The sequence below is a fragment of the Podarcis gaigeae genome (assembly GCF_964106915.1).
Source record: "Podarcis gaigeae genome assembly, chromosome: 7".
Taxonomy (NCBI): domain Eukaryota; kingdom Metazoa; phylum Chordata; class Lepidosauria; order Squamata; family Lacertidae; genus Podarcis; species Podarcis gaigeae.
Window position 1 is genome coordinate 64937493 of NC_139683.1, and position 20159 is coordinate 64957651.

A 20159-nucleotide genomic window follows, 5' to 3' on the forward strand; every position below is an offset into this window, starting at 1 on the left:
TGAACAGGGCTAAAATCTGCTAGTAAATAATTACTTTCCATTTTTTTGTGTCCCTTCTTGAAGAGAGAAAAGTGGAATATAGATGTAATGCAGACATGTGTCCGTAGGAGGTAATTCTGCTTTGTATTATTGGGCTTTTGAATCATAGCATGTTTTGCTGACTACAGATCGGAGCTGGCTTCTCGTATGTGAATTCTCAGTTGAGCCTGGCCACTTGTGACTCTCCCAGTAAGGAAATGGGATCTTCTGCTCAAAGTAAAGGCAAATACGAAACCCTTCTGGTCACTACAGAGGACAAGATCACAAAGATAATCTTGAATCGCCCAGACAAAAATAAATGCTATCAACCTTGTGGTGAGTACACGAAGATAGCTTCTAAATGACAGGCTCCAGTGGTATTTACATTATGTGTCAAATGGTGGTAACACTGTGCATTCCAGAATTTGAAATTAACAACAGGCTATTTGTTCTGGTTTAAATTAGCCAAGGCAGACAAAATGCGGTCAATAAAGACTCAACGCATCCCTTATCTAGAAGATAATGTTCTCCCCCGAGATGTGATATACTTCATGGCCCTTTAATCAAAATGTTCTTCAAAGCAAATGTTGTTTTGGGCCCTTTTCTTGTAAATTGCATCTCTCCAGGCATCATAATACAAGCTATTATCATGAAACGAGAATCCTCTAGGGTTTCAGCCTCTGATTTTTGTATATGATCAAGGGGTTAATTAAAGGCTGAAGCCAACTGAGACCTAAGGAAAATCCTCCTGGGGAAATGACACGGGTCTTGGTTTATCGTCGTTTCATGTCATGATAAATGACCAAGTAAACATTTGTTATTAAGACCCTGGATAATTTAGCCAAGTATCCCTGAACAACCATTGCAGGTTGTTGTAGGCTAGCTCTGAATTTTAAGTTCCGAGTACATAATGCAGGTCCAGTTTAGGTTAGTGGAATAACTCAATAGCCAAAAAATGTAGTAGTTCTTTTTGGCTACTTGACAGATATGTTGATCACATTGGATCACTGCACGGTTGCATCCTGCACCAGCCTTCACCAACATGGTGCCCGCTAGCTGTTTTGGACTACAATTCCCATCAGTCTGAACCAGCACAGTGCTGGCCGGAACAGACAGACAGCTGATGTAGTTCTAAGCAGCTGGAAGGCAGCAGTTTAGCAGGAAGGAGCTGTCCTGCACCAATGTGTGTGTCCCAAGGGAAGTATAGTTTTGTGGTGTAAGGACGTATCCCTGTGATTGGAGTGACTCAGGTTATTGGCACTGTTGTATAGTACTGGTGTTACATGGGACTCGGCTACACAGCTGCAAATAAAACGTTTTAAATGTGTTGTAAAGTGCGATATACAAATGTGACACTAGATGGCAACAGCGAGCTATGCGAAATTCAATGTAATTTATCAAAACATTTTTGTTTGTTTTTTTAAAAGCATTTTCACAGTGTTTTTTAAAATATGTGTGTAGATTCCACCATGGAAGCCAAATGACAGGAGAATGATTTTTGGTGGTAACCAATTTACTTATAAATCAGTAACCTGTAAATGGAGACTATTTTATATGTTAATTTATATGTTGAAGAGGAATGTTTTTGCTTGGCACCTAAATGTGGGTTGCACATAACAGCCCTGACTCCATCATGAGTGAAAATAGCCATGATTGTACCATAAAATGACATCTGGAGGGCTCTTAAATATGCAACTATACATATAAATTAGCATATGCACATCTTACGCAAATCTGTGCTCTCTCTCTCTTTCTTGTCAATGCATAACTCACCCCCCCTAAATCAGTATGAGCCAGTGAGAATATCTCTTTGACTCATTTTATTTCACTTCTGATTCACATGCCAGAATACGTGAGAGCTAATCACTTGCTTATTATTGACCAATCAGGATTGCTATGATTGCATTTGCTCTTACATAAATTGCCTACGGCAAATTGGAGAGCTAGCAGGATCAGAGAAGGCTCCACAATCCAAATCAAAGGCAAAATGTTTTGCTTCAAAAATGTCTTTGTTGAAATTTTCAGGGGAAAGAAAGCAAGGAAAACAAACAGGAATATCAAAACAATCAGTGCAAAGCAAAATCCAGCAGGTCAGTAGTCAGTCTACATTACTGGGGTGTGGGACTGATTCACAAAATATTCAACTCAACAGAGACCACAGGAGGTGAATCATGGATAGAAATACAGAAATAGGAAAAGGGGAAATTTTTTTTAGTGAAAAGGACTGAGTAAGAACTGCTGCGCTCCTTCATCAGTAAAAGGAAATACATTTATAGAACTGAGAAAGCATACGAACAAAGAGAAATCAGAGGATAGCTTTGTCACTGGAAGAGAAAAGTGGCCTCCCTGACTTCTGATTTAAGACTGTATCTGTTATGTACTGAAGTTCTCACCCTGGGCCAGCAGGGGAATACTGTAGATAGTTATGAAAATGAAGGATCGAAAGTGACGTTCAGTGATTGGATAGTTTTAGAAAGTTGCAACAGTTACTTTGTTCTGGAGCTCTATATAAGCAGGCTGACTGAGCTCTTCAGTTCAGTTCTGTTCTGGCATCTGAATAAAGAAGAGCTGTTTGAAGAATCGCTGTGTCGTCTGATATGTTCACCCACAACTTAACAGTATCACAATTCTTTTGTGAAAAGGCTGGTTGCTTCCACTTTCAGGGACCCCATTCCTGCAGAGACTGTAAGAAGTCCTTGTGTGTAAATCTTAGTGCACTTATATAAGTATTACACAAGCTGGCAGTTACCATTTCTAATGGCACGTAAGGGCACATTAATTTCAAAACTGGCTGCACAGGGTCTGACTAAGGGCAGTAATAACCTGTAAAATAGATGGATCATAGGCTAATTTCAATGCAGTCATTCCAGAGATTGTAATGCAGGAAATCCTGTCCTTCATTTCAAACATGTGGGCTTCAAATGGGTCATGCCACTGTCCTTTGTTACACATGTTTGGGCAGTTGGAATTTGTTAGAGATCGAAGCAGTTTCATATAAATTCTTTACATAATTCTTTTTCTTCTTCACTGCCAGCCAACGTTCTGATGACTCTGCATCAACTGGAATCTGATGTGTATTCCATGTCAACTAAAATGGCCTTATTATGCTAAATTATTGGTTGTAGTGGTGATTTATGTACCGTCCCAGGCTCCTAAAATTATGTTTAAAGGAGTGGGCCTCTCGTGATTCTCTCTGTAATAATTCATGGTTGGCTCAGATTCACAAATGATTAAGGAAAGGAATGCCAAGCTTCCAGGCTTGCCCTTGTTTTCATTTGTTGGCTAAGATGCAATCCCCAAAATGAGCAAATTACCCGCTGAAACTGTGCTCTCTTAGCACATTTAGTCTATTCTGCTTCGAGTCAAGAGTGTTTCAGTCATGCTCCATATTCCAAAAGGACTGGCTTATGAAGCATGGAAATGATTGAAGTCTTAACCCCATGGAAGTTTATAACTGCAGCTACTGTAAAAATCCATAAGTGGTAGCTGTAAGGCCCCTTCTTTTGATAGGTTCGATTTATGGGGCCCCTCCTACATCAGTAGGGACACGGGTGGTGCTGTGGGTTAAACCACAGAGCCTAGGACTTGCCGATCAGAAGGTTGGCGGTTCGAATCCCCGCGACGGGGTGAGCTCCCGTTGCTCAGTCCCTGCTCCTGCCAACCTAGCAGTTCGAAAGCACGTCAAAGTGCAAGTAGATAAATAGGTACCACTTCGGCGGGAAGGTAAACAGCATTTTCGTGCGCTGCTCTGGTTCCACAGAAGTAGCTTAGTCATGCTGGCCACATGACCCGGAAGCTGTACGCCGGCTCCCTCAGCCAATAAAGCGAGATGAGCGCTGCAACCCCAGAGTCGGCCACGACTGGACCTAATGGTCAGGGGTCCCTTTACCCTTTACCTTTACCTACATCAGTGGGGATGGATTTACCTGGCGGCAGCAGCAGTTGGTGGGTGGCTATGAGCGAACATTTTAAATTTCCCACAATGCCCCTGAAGACCTGATACGGGTGGCTATCAACCACCATTTTAATTTCCTACCATTCTCCAGAGCAACACTATGTCAGGTACTCTATCATTGTGCTAAATTGCCTGCCACCTGGCACAAAGCACACAAGGCAGTGGTCTGGAGCCTTCCCTCACATATTCCAGCAATAGCATCTCTTTTCTTCAAGGATAAGGTAAAAAGGTATAGGACCCCTGGACAGTTAAGTCCAGTCAAAGGCGACAGTAGGGTTGCGGCGCTCATTTAGCTTTTTAGGCCAAGGGAGCTGGCGTTTGCCCACAGAGAGCTTTCTGGGTCATGTGGCCAGCATGATTAAACTGCTTCTTGCGCAACAGAACACCATGATGGAAACCAGAGCGCACGGAAATGCTGTTTACCTTTCTCCTGCAGCGGTACCTATTTATCTACTTGCACTGGCATGCTTTCGAACTGCTAGGTTGGCAGGAGCTGGAACAGAGCAATGGGAGCTCAACCCATCGTGGGGATTCGAACTGCCGACCTTCTGATCGGCAAGCCCAAGAGGCTCAGTGGTTTAGACCACATGTATGCTTAACCTGCATATCTTTATGTGTGGTTTCCTCCAATTGCTGCATGTTCATTTCGTGGCTCTGCTCTGACTGAAACCTAGATGAATACCACCCTTACATTCTTTGGGGCCAACTCATAATAATTAAACCAGAATCAACTTATCTGCATGCTGTAGGCACAAAACAGAGAACAGAGGAGTAAAATAATCCCGGTAGAGATTCTTCAGGATTTGATAGTTGGTTTGCCATGTTATCTCTACAATATTTAGATAGTGTGAGTGAAATGCTGTCTTCCCCGTACTCTCAGTTTCCTCCTCCCCCCTTCTCTTTTCCCACAGATGTATGGTGAAATTATGCGAGCACTTGAAGAAGCTGCCAAGGATGATTCCACATTGACTGTAATAACAGGTATTTTTATTGTGGAAGTTCTGAGAGTGGTGTTAATAAAGCAGCGGCCAAACCTTCTCTCCTGTGGGTGGAAATTGTTAGAAAGAATCTGTCTGGCAGAACAAAAGGTTCCTCTTCCTCTAGAAAACTTTTGAGCTACAATTGGTCCACAGAGCCTGAAATTTATCCAGCGAGGGAGGAAGAAATACAGAATTCCTGTAAAATATTGGGCTTGAAAAAGAATGTGTTTCCAATTATTATTAACACCTGTAAGTATCGCATGCTAAAAGTTCCCAAGACATTGCGATTTCTTTGTGGAAGAGGGGCAATGCTTCCATTTCCTGTTATTTATTGACATGTATTTCCAACCTTACAAGGTATATAACCCTCACACAACAGTTTACAAGGGAATAACGATGATGATCATGATAAGAATTCATTTCTGAATAAAAATCATATACAAAACATACCGCACATACAAGAACAGTTAAAATTAAAATTTTAAAATTACATTTATATTCAGCCTTTGCTCCAAGGAGCTCAAGGTCTCATACTTGTATCTCCTCCCCTCAAATTTATCCTCACAATAACCCTGTGAGGTAGGTTAGGCTGGGAGTGAGTGACTGGCCCAAGGTCACCCAGTGGAGATTTGAACTCTGCTCTCCCAGGTCCTAGTCCAGCACTCTAAACACTACATACATATAAAACAATTTCAAATAAATTCAGATACTGACTGGAATAGAAATCTCCTCTTGGAAGACTTACTGAAAGCAGAATTCTTTAACAGGACTTGAAAAGATAATAAAGTTGGTACCTGTTTGATGTGTAATGAGGTGGAGTTCCAAAGAATTAGGGGCCACCACAGCAAAGGCCCAGTTACAACATTGTGAGGAACAACCCTCCTGATACGATTTTATCTGCAGCATACCCTCTCCTGTAGAACACAGTGATTGATGAGGTATATAGGAAATGAGACAATCTTTTAGGTATCCTGGTCCCAAGCTGTATAGGGACCAGCAGTTTGGGTGTACTGGTGGTGTTACCGGTAGCTAAGTGGCAGCCATTGCAGATATTTCAGCAGTGGTGTAATAGGATGGCAACATTCTGTGAGCAGTCGAGCCACCACACGTCGCACTAGCTACAGCATCTGGGTCAACCTCAAGAGTAGCGCCACATAGAGAGCATTTCAGTGAAATATCCCATTGACTCTAGATCTCAAAGCAGTTCACAACATAAAAATGCAAACATGTACATTTGTACTAAGCAATTGGATGGCAAACAGCAATGCAAAATTCAGAAAAAGATTCTCGTATTATTTCAGAAAGTGCAAATCAGGTAGGTTAGCCTTTAAATGCAATTCTGTTCCCCCCTTTCCCTACTTGGGAATAATGCTCATTGAATAGCATGAAATGGGCTGCTAAGTAAACACACGTAGACTAGCAGATGTGCCTTGATGTAAAAGTTGGACCTGAACATTTGTTTGCTCCGAAATATATTTATTTGAAATCTAGAATCCAATTAATACAAGGATACAAAGCCATTGCAATCATCATTTCAAAATGTTAATATAAATAAAATCAAGAATAAATGATAAGCAATTGCCATTGGAGACCAAAGGACAAATTTCACTTGTAACATATTGTTTTGCTCAGGCCACCCATCTAGTCACTTCTTTCTGATGTAGAACTGGGTGCATATCTTATTAATATTTTCTCTATATTGTGCCCAGTAGCACAGCAAGCCTGCAACTTACACTCACTTTTCTTATGTGATCCCAACCTTACCAGGGCGATCGAAAAAGATATAAATAGATTGGAAGAACATGGGGGGAACGGGAATAAAAATACTTGGTAGAAAAACTGTCAGAAGGAGTCAAGCGAGGAGGAAACAACAGTTTGCAATCCCTTCAGTCATTGCACTCACCCTGAGAGAGAGTTTGTGTGTTGTCAGAGAGTCAGAGAGTGACACGGGGCCTAGCTAGCGAATAAAGAGCAAGCAGTGGTGGTCTGAGAGTGAGAGGAAGGTGTTCTGAGCTGCAGAATGCTGTTGTGTTTTGGGTTGTGGTTTTCTTACAGATTGTTTAAAGGGACTTCCTGGCTTTACACTTTTTTTGCGTTTGTACGAAGTTTCTGGGAACTGAACCTTCACATAAGTTGCGGGCTTACTGTACAGTGGTACCTCAGGTTACAGATGCTTCAGGTTACAGATGCTTCAGGTTACAGACTCCGCTAACCCAGAAATAGTACCTCAGGTTAAGAACTTTGCTTCAGTATGAGAACAGAAATTGTGCAGTGGCGGCGCGGTGGCAGCAGGAGGCCCCATTAGCTAAAGTGGTACCTCAGGTTAAGAACAGTTTCAGGTTAAGAATGGACCTCCAGTACAAATTAACTTCTTAACTCGAGGTACCACTGTATATGAAGGTACATTGCAACTTGTAGCCTCTCTTTCTAAGATATAGAATCATAGAGTTGGATGGAACCACAAGGGTCATCTAGTCATATAATAAAAAAAGGTTCCTGGTTAATTAGATTTGGATTGCAACCTCAGCAATGTTGTTTTTTTTTCTCTCGTCTCTTTGTTATTTCTATTATGTTTACCATCCTGATAAATCAGCATACTGCATACATTTTAAATGTTATTTTTGGATCTTTGTAGGACGTGGCGATTACTATTGTAGTGGGAACGATCTTAACAATTTTGCCGAAAACTTGCAAGATATTCAGAAAAATAGTTGAGAGCAGCTGAAGTAAGCAGGAGCCTTTAAATATGTTCTCATAATTAAATGCTTGATTCATACTATTACCCACATCTTTACTACATATACTATTATCCACACTGATGTCAAAAGAGCTCTGGACTGTGACTGCAAATCTAGAGAGCTTAACCCTAACCCTTGAGAGCCCCCCATTAAGGGGGGCAGAAACACAACTACATCATCATCTTTGCACCTCTCTGCTGTTCAGAATGGAAGGGCTACCCCATCCTGGGATCCAGTGAAATGTAGGCATGTTTAAAGGAGCAGGGTTTAATACAGGAGAGACTGAGCAAGTCCAAACAGCAACTGAGCAGTAAAAGCAAATGGTCTCATGTGCCCTGTGGATTTTAGAAAGCGTGTTCTCCTTCATAGAGAACACGTGTTGCGGTGGGGTCTGACAGGCCACCCTTCTGTTGCTGGCCGGGTTAGTATGGATGGCCATCCGCAGTCATTCGGCGGTTGGGTTACTGGGCAAATTTTGGTGTTGCCATTTAGGGGGATGGACCAAAGGTTATAAAATCAAGTCACGCAGCACTGACTCGGCTCATTTGCTGCGTGCATCGGATCATTTTCTTTACATTTCCAACATTTATTGCTGAATTTATACATTTTCGCTAACTTAACAGGTGTAATATACCATCTACACATCATTTTCATCACATTTTCTTTTAGGGCATTGCATGCAGTAAATTTTAAACCTTCTTTCCATAATTTTACCCAATCATTCAGCTGTATATTATACCCAAAATCTTTGGCCCAGTGAATCATAACCGACGGAGCTTGGGCTGTTTTACCTGGGAAGACTTCATCCAAGTATGCATTTTGCAGCAGGGGTGGGGGTAAGGTTATGGTTAAGTGGTGGTGAGAGGTGTACACTTTGCACATGCTCAAAGGCCACCCTGTCTTTATTCAGCTGAATCCCGAAGCTTCAGGTTTCAGGGCTTAGTCTTGTCCATCCCTTCTCCATTTAAAGGAATCTGCCATTAAGAGAGACTTGGATCAGACCCACTGGCGTGGAATTCTTTTTGATATTTTGGTTAATGAAATTACGATCTGAGACAAAAATCATGTGCTGGTGCAGTTCTCAACAGTAAACTGACACGCGAGAAACTTTCAGTGCAAGATCCATTTTCAGATATGTTTGTGGCTCCTGTGTACGTTGCATTTTATTTTTCTGTGCAATGAAGGACTGCAACTTACAAGAGACCTGTTTTTCTCACGCCATGCACAAATAATGGCAAGAGTCTATCTATGGCATATTGAAAGTGTAAAAAGCAAGTTTTAATTTATGATAGCTGGCCTGATTGAGATGCCCTTATCCTCCCTGTTATAAATTATGAATGAATAAAGCAGTATCCCAAGGGAATGGGGAAAAGTGGCTGTGGGGACATTAAGATGCATTTGCTGGAATTTATAGAAGGCAAGAAATCCCCATTTCATACTGCTCCATTGTTTTGGGAAAGTGCAGTCAATAATCATAGCCCTTGAAGGACCCGTTTCTGTGTGGTACAAGGCTGAGTGATTACACTTTGGGTTCAGACAGTGAGCCTAGTGTTTCCTTTCAGGCATCTGTATAGATTATTCTCTTTAAGAACCATGAGATGTTTTATTGCTTCCTGGGGACAAATGCTGAAAAAACCTGCAAAGAACTTCGAGGGCAAAGAACAGCATAAGTTGTCAAAACAATCTGGGTCCATCTGTGATGAGGTTTAATGTAATGTCTGAGTAATGGCCTTTGTATACTTTCCCCCACCGTCATTCCCTGTTCCCCCAAGTCAGAAATCAGTACTTTATTTGGAGAATCAGAGAATGGATGTGTGTGTGGAGGGGTATTTTTTCCCCTCCCTGAAACTGTGTTGCAACATCTAGACCAGGGGTCAGCAAACTTTTTCAGCCATGGGCCAGTCCACTGTCCCTCAGACCATGTGGTGGGCCGGACTATATTTTTGGGGGGAGCTCCCGTTGCTCAGTCCCTGCTCCTGCCAACCTAGCAGTTCGAAAGCACGTCAAAGTGCAAGTAGATAAATAGATACTGCTCCGGGGGGAAGGTAAACGGCATTTCCGTGCACTGCTCTGGTTCGCCAGAAGCGGCTTAGTCATGCTGGCCACATGACCCAGAAGCTGTACGCCAGCTCCCTCGGCCAGTAAAGCTAGATGAGCGCCGCAACCCCAGAGTTGGCCACGACTGGACCTAACGGTCAGGGGTCCCTTTAAGGTCACAGTGTGTGCACATCAGAGACGGGGGCGGGGGTGTATTCAACCAACAACCTTTTGGGTTTCCTCCCCACTGCAACCTCCCCCACATCCCCGAACTCCTATTCATGAAGCTCTAATCTGTGCATGAGTGCTCCTCCGCTCATGTGCAACAGCCATCTCAAATATACCTGCCTGGCATAAGTACCAAGTGATGTTGCATCAAAGCAAGTGTTAGCTCACACTTCTCAGGGCATTTTCCCGGTGCTTTCCTCATCGCTAAAAGTCCAGGCTTTGTCAACTATAATTTCACAATATGAACTGACTCATAAGTGAGCCATGGAGGAAAGAGAAGGGAGGAAAGGGAGGAAGAGGAAACCTGCTTCCCCACCTACTGCTTCTTTGCATGTTCGGTGAATCTCTTTGATCTTTTTTTGGTTTTCCAGATCAGGGCTAGATCTTTACAGATTTTTAAAAACGCTGTAGAAAAACACATTATAAAAGCTCTTAATGGAAAATCCCGTTGGCGACGGATCACTGCTCTATAGCGACATCTGGTGCCGCATGTTTATAACGCAGTTATAACAATATAATTGATAAGTGTAGCTGGGTCCCAGGTGAACTTGATATGAAACTGTGACTGGGTCATTTAGATTCATTCACCAACTGCATGTTTTGCTTCAGCGAGCCAGCTTTATTGGGAGTGAGCTAGGGAGAGAAGGCAGGAACACGCAACAGCTTTCTTAGTGGCCGCACTCTGAGCATTTTAGATGTTTGTACCATGATGAAAGCTATTCCCTTAAGTCAAGGATCAGCAAACTTTTTCAGCAGGGGGCCGGTCCACTGTCCCTCAGACCTTGTGCGGGACCGGACTATATTTTTTTTGGGGGGGGGGATGAACAAATTCCTATGCCCCTATGTATGTACAGAACACCACACCAGAAGGAAAAGAGATAGAATGAGAAAGTGAAACCTAGGCTCCTTTTGGCCTTATTTTTATGACTTTGAAAGAAGAGATAACAGAACCAGTTTAAACCATCTGTACTCAGCTTCTCTGAAGGAATAACCTAAACATCAGGAACTTTCTGCTTGTTTCTTTCACACACAGAAGCTTCCAGAACCCTCATGAATTAATTAGAATAGGAAAGATCAATACTTCCTGCACTAAGAAATGCAAACTGACAGGCTCTCCCCTCCCTCCCTGTCCTTACAACAGCCCTGTGTGGTAAGTTGGGCTGAGAGATGATGACTGGCCCAAGGTCACCTGGACGCAAAATAGGGAATCCAAGCCTGTGTCCTAGTCTCTGGTCTTCATCTGATACTCTACACCACACCGACTCTTATCTCCAGATTGCGGCCAAGGAGTTAATACAGCAATGTGGGTAAAGCAACTAATATGAGAAGTCTTATGTGAGGAGTATAATGAATTGACAACAGGGAGAGCAAAAAGTCTTTTCAGGTTGGTTCAGGGAAGCAGCAGTAATGATCTGAAACTGCCTGGAGGAACTGCTCCAGCCAAGCAATATTTCTGAATGCCTTAGTCCCCTTCTCCCCTGTAGAAGCAGCATCACTGGAGACGGCGAAACTCAGTGAGATAAAGCACTTTAAAACTGCCGCAACTGTTCCACCCTGCATGCTAGAGTAGCCCTCCGTCATGGCCAGCTGACCTACTTACTTGCTGTTTTCTGCTCATATTAGTAACCGAAGGATACCTTTTAAAAAAATGATTAGGATGGAAGGTTGGTAATAACATCCCATGGCTTCTGGTGATTGTGTTCATTTTTAACATCCAGCAGCTTGGAAAAGAGCAGAGGGTCTACGGTGCATTATTAGAAAGACAGCTTTGACATCAATAAAAGTTGCCCCATCACACACACACACCTGGGACCTTTTGCATACAGAACATATGGTCCCTCACAGAGCTACAGACCTATCATCCATGGATTTTTAAGCTAATATTTGGATAGGGGAAAAATAGGCTTGGGCAAGACGTGGACCCCTTCAGATGTTCTGTACAGCTGTATTATTATTATTATTATTATTATTATTATTATTATTATTTCAACTTATACACCCCCCTATACCCAGAGGACTCAGGGCAGTTCACAACAAGACCACAACGTAAAATAGTCAAACCTAAAGCAATAACTCAATACCCCCTCCCCCCAAAAAGCTACATTCTAAAAGGGTGTTGGGTGTCCATCAGATCAACCAAAGGCCTGGTTAAAAGGAACATTTTTCCCTGGCTCCTAAAGGTATATAATGAAGGGGCCAGGCGAACTTCCCTGGGGAGAGCATTCTACAGAAGGGGAGCCACTGCAGAGAAGGCCCGTTCTCGTGTTGCCACCCTCCGGACCTTTCGAGGAGGAGACACATGAAGGAGTTCCTCAGAAGATGATCTCAGGGACTGGGTAGGTTCATATGGGAAGAGGCACTCCTTGAGGTATTGCGGTCCTAAGCCGTTTAAGGCTTTATAGGTCAAAACCAGCACTTTGAATTGGGCCCGGAAACTAATTGGTAGCCAGTGCAGTCTCATAGTTAGGTCAACATTTCTAGCTGCCTCATCCTGATTTACACCACTGGTGCATCCAGCCCAGTGTTATCTTCTCCCAAAGTTGGCTCCTTCCCAGGGACTCAAGCAAAGACCTTGCCCCCCCCATGCTACCCAATATCATTTTCAATTAGAGAAGTCAGAGGTTGAGACCTTATGCATAAAAAGCATATACGCTGCCACTGAACTGTAGCCTCTCTCACATATACAACATGGGTCCCTGTGGATGGGAATGTGGTTTGATGGCCAGTAAGTAGGAGTGGCTCAAAATAATAGGTGGCGTTCTCACTTCCTCTTGGAACCAACTGGCTGCTCCTTTGCATTGTTCCTGACTCCTTTGCAATAGGCAGGAATCTAAGGAAGGAGTCTATGGAACATCCTGTGCACCCTAAGCAAGAAATGGGTTCAATGGGGCACATTTGTTTATTTATTAAGAGTCTTTTTAGCTCATCCTTTGTCATCTGATCCCAAGGTGGGGGTACAATATGGTTTAAATGGTTGAAACTTGTCTGATACAATTAAAAGAGTAGATAAATTGCCGTATTTTTTGCACCATAACACTCACTTTTTTCCTCCTAGAAAGTAAGGGGAAATGTCTGTGCGTGTTATGGAGGGAATGCCTACGGGTGGCATGCCTACAGATTTTCCTCCTCTAAAAACTACGTGCGTGTTATGGTCGGGTGCGTGTTATAGAGCAAAAAATACGGTAAGTGTACGTCCTAAAGATCTTACCTGTTTGAAGCTTTCTCAAACACTCTCTGGTTTTTGCTCTTATATATACATATCTATTTCAATGTCAATGCAGGTGGTGTTTCAGACCCCTTTTAGCCTACTTGGACAGACTCCAGAAGGCTGCTCAACTTACACCTTTCCTAAGATAATGGGCCCCCTAAAGGTAAGTAGCTTAACTCATTGCTGGGGGGGGGGGGAAACACCCCAGTACCAACCAGTTGTTATACCTCTTCCCCCTTCTCCGCATTTCATCATTAAGATTAATTTCATTTTGTTCCTGTGGTCAATCAGGAATAGGTTTTGAGACTTAAAACAACAGACACTATGACACTAAAATCCTTCGACAAAGTATAGCCACGGTACTAGTTTGGTTTGCAGTTGAGTATACACCAGAAAAATGCACCCAAAACAATTGAGCAACTTCCCTAAGAGGAAGGTTTACCTCCTCACAATTTACCACCCCACATCTCCCAATGTTGCTTTCCCCTCAAATAATCTCCAGTACTGGAAGTGAGTCCAAATGGAGAAAAGTTCGTGGCAGATGGGGAGATGCTTCAACACTCTCACCCATGCACCTCTTAACCAGGACACCTCACCCCACTTTGATATGTAATTGGGGCAGCCTTGCTTCTAAAGGCACAATGTGCCATCATCAAGATATAGTAGGGCTGGCCTTCCAGAAGCTGTTGGGACTCCAACTCCCATCAATCCCTGCCAGCAGGGTCAATGGTCAGAGACGATGGGAGTTGTAGTCCAGACCTGGTGTATATAGTTCTCCACCTTGGTGTATAGTTTGGGCCTTGCATTGTGATCCTATGTGTATTTCCTCGGAGGAAAATGCTGCTGTATTGATGATGCCTTACTCCCAGGTAGGGATGGAGGAGAAATTCAATTCAGTTCACATTTAAAGGTGAACTTACCTCATTCACATTTTCCAAAACAAAATCTGAACCAAGACACAGCCATACTTGTACTTCTCTGAATTTGGCAAGGCAGTTCTCCAGCTGAGTAATGTGTACAGAAATCCATATACTAATGTGAAGCGTGCATATAAATGCATATATTAGTGAGAATATCTTACCAAAATGTATTGTTTAGGAGGAAATGCTTGTTAAAATGTGTATATTAATTGGAATTGCATGCAAAAATGTGTTTGCACTAAAATGTTGATAATTTTCATGAGGATTATTTTAACTAAAATTTGCAGATTGCTCTAGAAATGTAGAGAACTGAATTTAAGACTGGAAAAATGAGAAATTGAGAAAACCAAAACTGAAAGATTTGTGTATCCTTGCTCTCAGGTAAGTATGCATAGGATTGCAGCTCAATGTACGCTTGCTTACCTGAGAGCAAGTCTCCTTGAACTCACTGGCACATGCATAGGATTGCCCTGTCTGCATTCTGCTATCACAATGGGTAACTATGAAGTGTTAACATTATTCTTCCTAGACTATCTTCAATGGCAGAAATCTCGATTTCAGCCATCTCACTTAGCTGTAATTTAAATATTGATGTCTTTAAATCGTACTAAAAACTGCTCTATTTTTATACGGCAGATTTTAAGGTTATTTTCTACATTCCTTGCACATTTTGCAGTAGCAGCATGGAACGGGGAATTCTATATTAAAGACATCTAATTATATGTGTGAAAAGTAATTGAAAGCCTCCTCTCAGCCTGGCAATGCAAAATATTTGAACTCTGTCCCTAACAGTATGTTTCCCTTTCATCATCTTGATTATTCTTTTTCAAGCCTGCCAGATTGAATTTTCTGAGGTTCATATAACAATCCCCACAGCTTGTGACTTGGAAAAGATCAGATTCATGATTCAGAGGCTCACGAGCTCCCTTTTATTTGCATGCTGTGACAAGGGTAAGAAGATGAGTGATTGGTCCAAAGTGAGTGCCCATGCAGTAGACCACATGAGAATGTAAGAATCCATAAGAAAGGATTTTTGAATCAGAACAGAGAAGGGCCATGGTTCAGTTGTAGAGCATTTGCCTTGTATGCAAAGGTTCAAACCCCACCAACTTTGCCTAAAACCTTGTAGATCCACTGCCAGCCAAGGTAGATAATTCAAAGCTAGAAGAAGAGAAGAAGAGGAGTTTGGATTTGATATCCCGTCTTTCACTCCCTTTTAAGGAGTCTCAAAGCGGCTAACATTCTCCTTTCCCTTCCTCCCCCACAACAAACACTCTGTGAGGTGAGTGAGCCTGAGAGACTTCAAAGAAGTGTGACTGGCCCAAGGTCACCCAGCAGCTGCATGTGGAGGAGCAGAGACGCAAGCCCGGATCCCCAGATTACGAATCTACCACTCTTAACCACCACACTAGAAAGACTGATAATTGTCTTACTCAGTATTAAGCTAGCTTCCTATGATAGCCAGAGGAAGCTCACAAAGGGAGCGTGATGGAGAGACACATAATTAAAGGTCCACCAGCTCTCTCCCAGCAGTCAGATTGCACGTTAAATAACATACTAGGAAGAGCAAAGGGGGATAAGTATACTAGTAGTGTGCCCTGACTGTCTGAAGTTAGAGAGAGGTGGATCTGGCAGTTTTAGTTTCTCTCGGCTTCTCATTTTTCCAGCTTTAACTTCACTTTGCCCCATTTTTGCATTAGTTTGGCCAATTAAAAAAGTGTGCATTTTTGCAAGTGTTGCAAAAGTTTTTGCAAGTTATTGCATTTTTGCAAGTTATTTTCACAAATAAACATGTTTTTATGTGCACTTTCCCCCTAAGATGTGGTTTTGGATGCATTGTTTGGCTGGAGAATTGTGCTGCATCATTTGTAGAAGTGTGCGTTTTGAGCAATACAGTGGTACCTTGGTTCTCAAACTTAATCTGTTCCGGAAGTCCGTTCCAAAACCAAAGCGTTTCAAAAATAAGGTGCACTTTCCCATAGAAAGTAATGCAAAATGGATTAATCAATTCCAGACTTTTAAAAACAACCCCTAAAACAGCAATTTAACATGGATTTTACTGTCTAACAAGATCATCGATCCATAAAATGAAAGCAATAGACAGTGTACTGCAGTCACACAATCAGTCAGTAGCTGAACTGGGTTCCACACAGTCACAAAAACAAAAACAAAAAGAGCCGAAAAAACTAAAACGCAAAATAAACAGCAAAAACAGACAGACCTCAGTGTAACACTCAAACCGGAAGTGTGGCACTCAAAACAGAAGTGCCACGGAAGTGTGGCACTTAAAACAGAGAATGTTCGGCTTCCAAAAAAAGTTCACAAACTGGAACACTTACCGGTTACTTCCAGGTTTGCAGTGTTTGGGTTCCAAGTTGGTTGAGTACCAAGGCATTTGAGAACCAAGGTACCACTGTATCGACATTTCAGTTTGTGTATTGGTTCAGGGAGTGTGATTTAGGGAGTGTGATTCCCCCCTTTTTACCACATGTGGAACCACCCCCCACAAAGTGGAACCCTGGAAGAGCCATACTCCAGGAGACTGTTCTCTGCTGTCTAACCTTTAGAGGGCAATGAGGCAGAGCCAGCATGTTCATACCTCCGCCTTCCTTCCTGCGGCTCTAAACATATGCAATCCTATGTCTGAAGAGGGCAAGTATGTCTCTCGGAATGGATGCTCTCATTTTAGTGTCCACGGCTAAGAGCTGTCAAGGACCCTGCCCTCCATTAATTTGTCTAACTCTTTAAAAAGCTATCCGAGTTAATGTCAAGCACCTCATCGTGGCAGTGGATCTTACAAGTTAATTACGCCTCACATGAAGAAGCATTTCCTTTTGTTTATCCGAAAATTACTGCTAGTCAGCTTCAGTGTTTGGCTTCTAGAGTCTGAGCAGAGAATAATTTATTCCTCTTCCCCGGTCGTAATTTCACAAACATTTATCGCATCTCCCACTCTTCCCTTCGTAATTGTTGCCTTAAACAAAAAAAAGCCCCAAGTACTAACTTTTCTCTTCTTAGAGAAGGTGCTTCACGTTTTCCCTTGATTATTTAAGTTGCCTTTGCCTGCACTTTCTCCTACTCAACAATGTGGTTTTGAGGTGTGAGAGCCAGAACAGTACTTAACATTTACCGTAAGTGTTGAAACACAGCTACATACATAAACCTAAGAGGAAGATGTATAACTGTCTCATACCAAATTGAACCCTGGATTTGTGTAGCTCAGGTCTGTCTTTACCTGGGGTGGAGAATCTAAGGCCTGGAGAGCAGGGGGACAAATGAGGACCTCCAAATTCTCCATCTGGCCCTCAGACCTCTCCCCAGCCTACAGCCCTTTGCTTCACACTCCAATTATTTTGCCTGCCAGGAAGGTGTCCCTGAACTTTGATAGTGCCCCTTGCTTCTCTTGATAGATAGGAATGCGTGTGTCTAGAAAATAGCCTACCATATAAAGGTGAAACTTACATCTGTTGCATTGCCTGCCAACTTAGGGCTCACCTTGGAGACACACAGAGAGTTTCCTAGAAATACATGTGGCCCTCTGGCTGAACTCCAGCCAAACTGATTCCTTCCAGGTATTTTGGGTTACAACTTCCATCAACCCCGGCCAGCAGAAGCTGGCGAAGGCTGGTTGGCACTGTACTGCCATCAATTCTCCGCCATTTCAGACAGGATTCTTTCTCGACCCTACCTGGAGATACCAGGGATCAGCCCCAGAAAACTAATGTACTCATGCAAAATGATTATAATATTTTAAAATTTTGGATACCAGCTGCATTCACACACTGGCACGTTTAACACTGTGTACATAAGCAAAAATATGCTGAGCACGTGTGGCTGGGTCTTAATATTCAGGGTCCTTCAGGAATAGATTCTGATCTTGGTAGACTGAGAAGAATGTGTAGCTGTTTTATGGAAGAATCCAAATCTTTAGATTAGCAACCAAAGCAGGCCCATGCAAAGCTTGTTTGAGGCTCAGGGCATGACTCTTGTTAGAATAAAGTTATAAACTCAAGGGATGCGGATGGCGCTGTGGGTTAAACCACTGAGCCTAGGACATGCCAATCAGAAGGTCGGCGGTTCGGATCCCTGCGACGGGGTGAGATCCTGTTGCTCGGTCCCTGCTCCTGCCAACCTAGCAGTTTGAAAGCACATCAAAGTGCAAGTAGATAAATAGATACCGCTCCGGCGGGAAGGTAAACGGCGTTTCCGTGCGCTGCTCTGGTTCGCCAGAAGCAGCTTAGTCATTCTGGCCACATGACCCAGAAGCTGTATGCCGGCTCCCTCGGCCAATAAAGCGAGATGAGCGCCGCAACCCCAGAGTGGACTTAAATGGTCAGGGGTCCTTATAAACTCAATCAAAAAAAGCACCCAGTCCCTGGCAGGGTCCCCCAGCCAGCTTAACCCTCCAAACCCAGGGGAAGTGTACCCAGCTGCCTTCCTCCTCTTCATGGGCCTGATCCAGAGTCCTTTTTGCTCAGCACGTCTCAGGTCATCAGACTTTCTCGGGATAAGAAACATGGACAGCTGCTTGCCGTGGCAACACGTCCCTTAGTTTTCCAAAGCCATCAAATTACAGCATTGTTGTTACTGTTTTTCCCCTCGGAACAATTAATAAAAATTAGAATAAGAAAAGTATGTCACAAGAACATGGTACAGAATAGTATGGCGAATACTGCAGTAAGGCGTACAGGTTTCTACATCTGGGCTGCTTCCAGATGGTTGGCTTTTAGTGCCACCGAAGCATTGTTGTTCTGTTGAAAGCTGCAAGCAGAATTGTAATGAACCTACCACACAATTAGGGAAAACTGTGCCTTTTCTATAAGTACATTCCACTATGCTTTGTCCACACCAGGGAACATAACATAAAACATCACATCACATCATATCACATAAAACATAAAACACCTTTTGCATCTCAGCACACAACCTTTAAGGTGGGTGGCATTGTTATAAAGTCTGACTAAGCAACTCTGGCTGTCCTCAGAATGCCAGATTTAATGATGCCACTTGTATTCACAGAGCCCACACTCTTAAAACAAAATTGGCTGAAGGTCAATATAACAGAACATTGCACCATCTGAATAGCATTTAGGCAGAGTGGCTTCTTTTAGCTCTCTCTGTCTCTCCAGCAGCCAAGAACTGCCAGGAGACCTCCATCTTCTTTGTACAGCCCACTCCAAGATCATTTATTTTTTCTGTTCTTCAGGAGTTGGCAAGAGCCTCACATGTGAGATAACTGGTTTAACACTCCAATCCAGATTCTGCGAGACAAGTCAGTTCACTGTGAGATTAAAGCTTTGTGGCATTTTTCATCATTGATATGGCATTTGCTTTCCCATTTCTTGCTAATTATATCGTACCACAGTAGCTACATGCACATCAAAACATTTGCATATTGGCAAAATTACATAGGCCTATAAGATGGATAAATGGAGCAAGCACCACTTCTTAGCTATTGAATCTTCATTATTGTTTTCTTTCACTTAGGCAAATGAGATGCTCCTTTTTAACAAGAGGATCACTGCCAATGAAGCACGAACCCAAGGACTCGTGACAGAAGTTTTTGCTGACAGTACTTTTCAGCAAGAAGTTTGGACAAGGCTGAAAGCATATGCTAATCTTCCTAGAAATGTTCGTAATAACTACAGCACACACTATTCATAGCAGCGCAACCTTATACATGTTTACTCAGGAGTAAATCTCATTGTGCTGAAGAGGGCTTACTTCCTAATACGTGTATTTAGTAGTTCCTCCTTAATCATATTAAAATACTGAACCAAATACCAGTCAAAATGCCAACAAATGTTTGTTAGAATGCATAAAAAAGATGTCATTACATAGGTTCACTAATGAGACAGAGAACCAAAAAGAAAAAAAAAGAGAACCATTCACACATCAATTTTCATGTGTGATCTCAAATGACAATATTTTCTTTCTTTGTATCCTGCAAAAATCAGGCTGCATCCCAGTCATCCCTAACTATGAAGGCACAGTCTCTAGGCAACCCTTGGGAGTATTTTTGCGGCAGAAGCAGCTGCTGGAAAAGAACTTTCTTTGACAGCAGGGTTTTAGTAG

At 42.7% G+C, this 20159-nt stretch overlaps 1 protein-coding gene across 1 annotated transcript in view; it reads left to right on the top strand.

Moving 5' to 3' along the window:
- Window positions 1-236: 236 nt before the first annotated feature.
- Window positions 237-20159, top strand: part of LOC310849384 (enoyl-CoA delta isomerase 2-like) — a gene marked incomplete at its 5' end in the record, with an annotated part of 28218 nt that continues 8295 nt past the window's right edge. Inside the window, 7 exon segments of the mRNA XM_083749549.1 lie at window positions 237-335; window positions 337-354; window positions 4885-4954; window positions 7589-7663; window positions 12792-12904; window positions 13238-13327; window positions 19572-19747. Coding sequence (XP_083605675.1) covers window positions 237-335; window positions 337-354; window positions 4885-4954; window positions 7589-7663; window positions 12792-12904; window positions 13238-13327; window positions 19572-19747 — 641 coding nt within the window.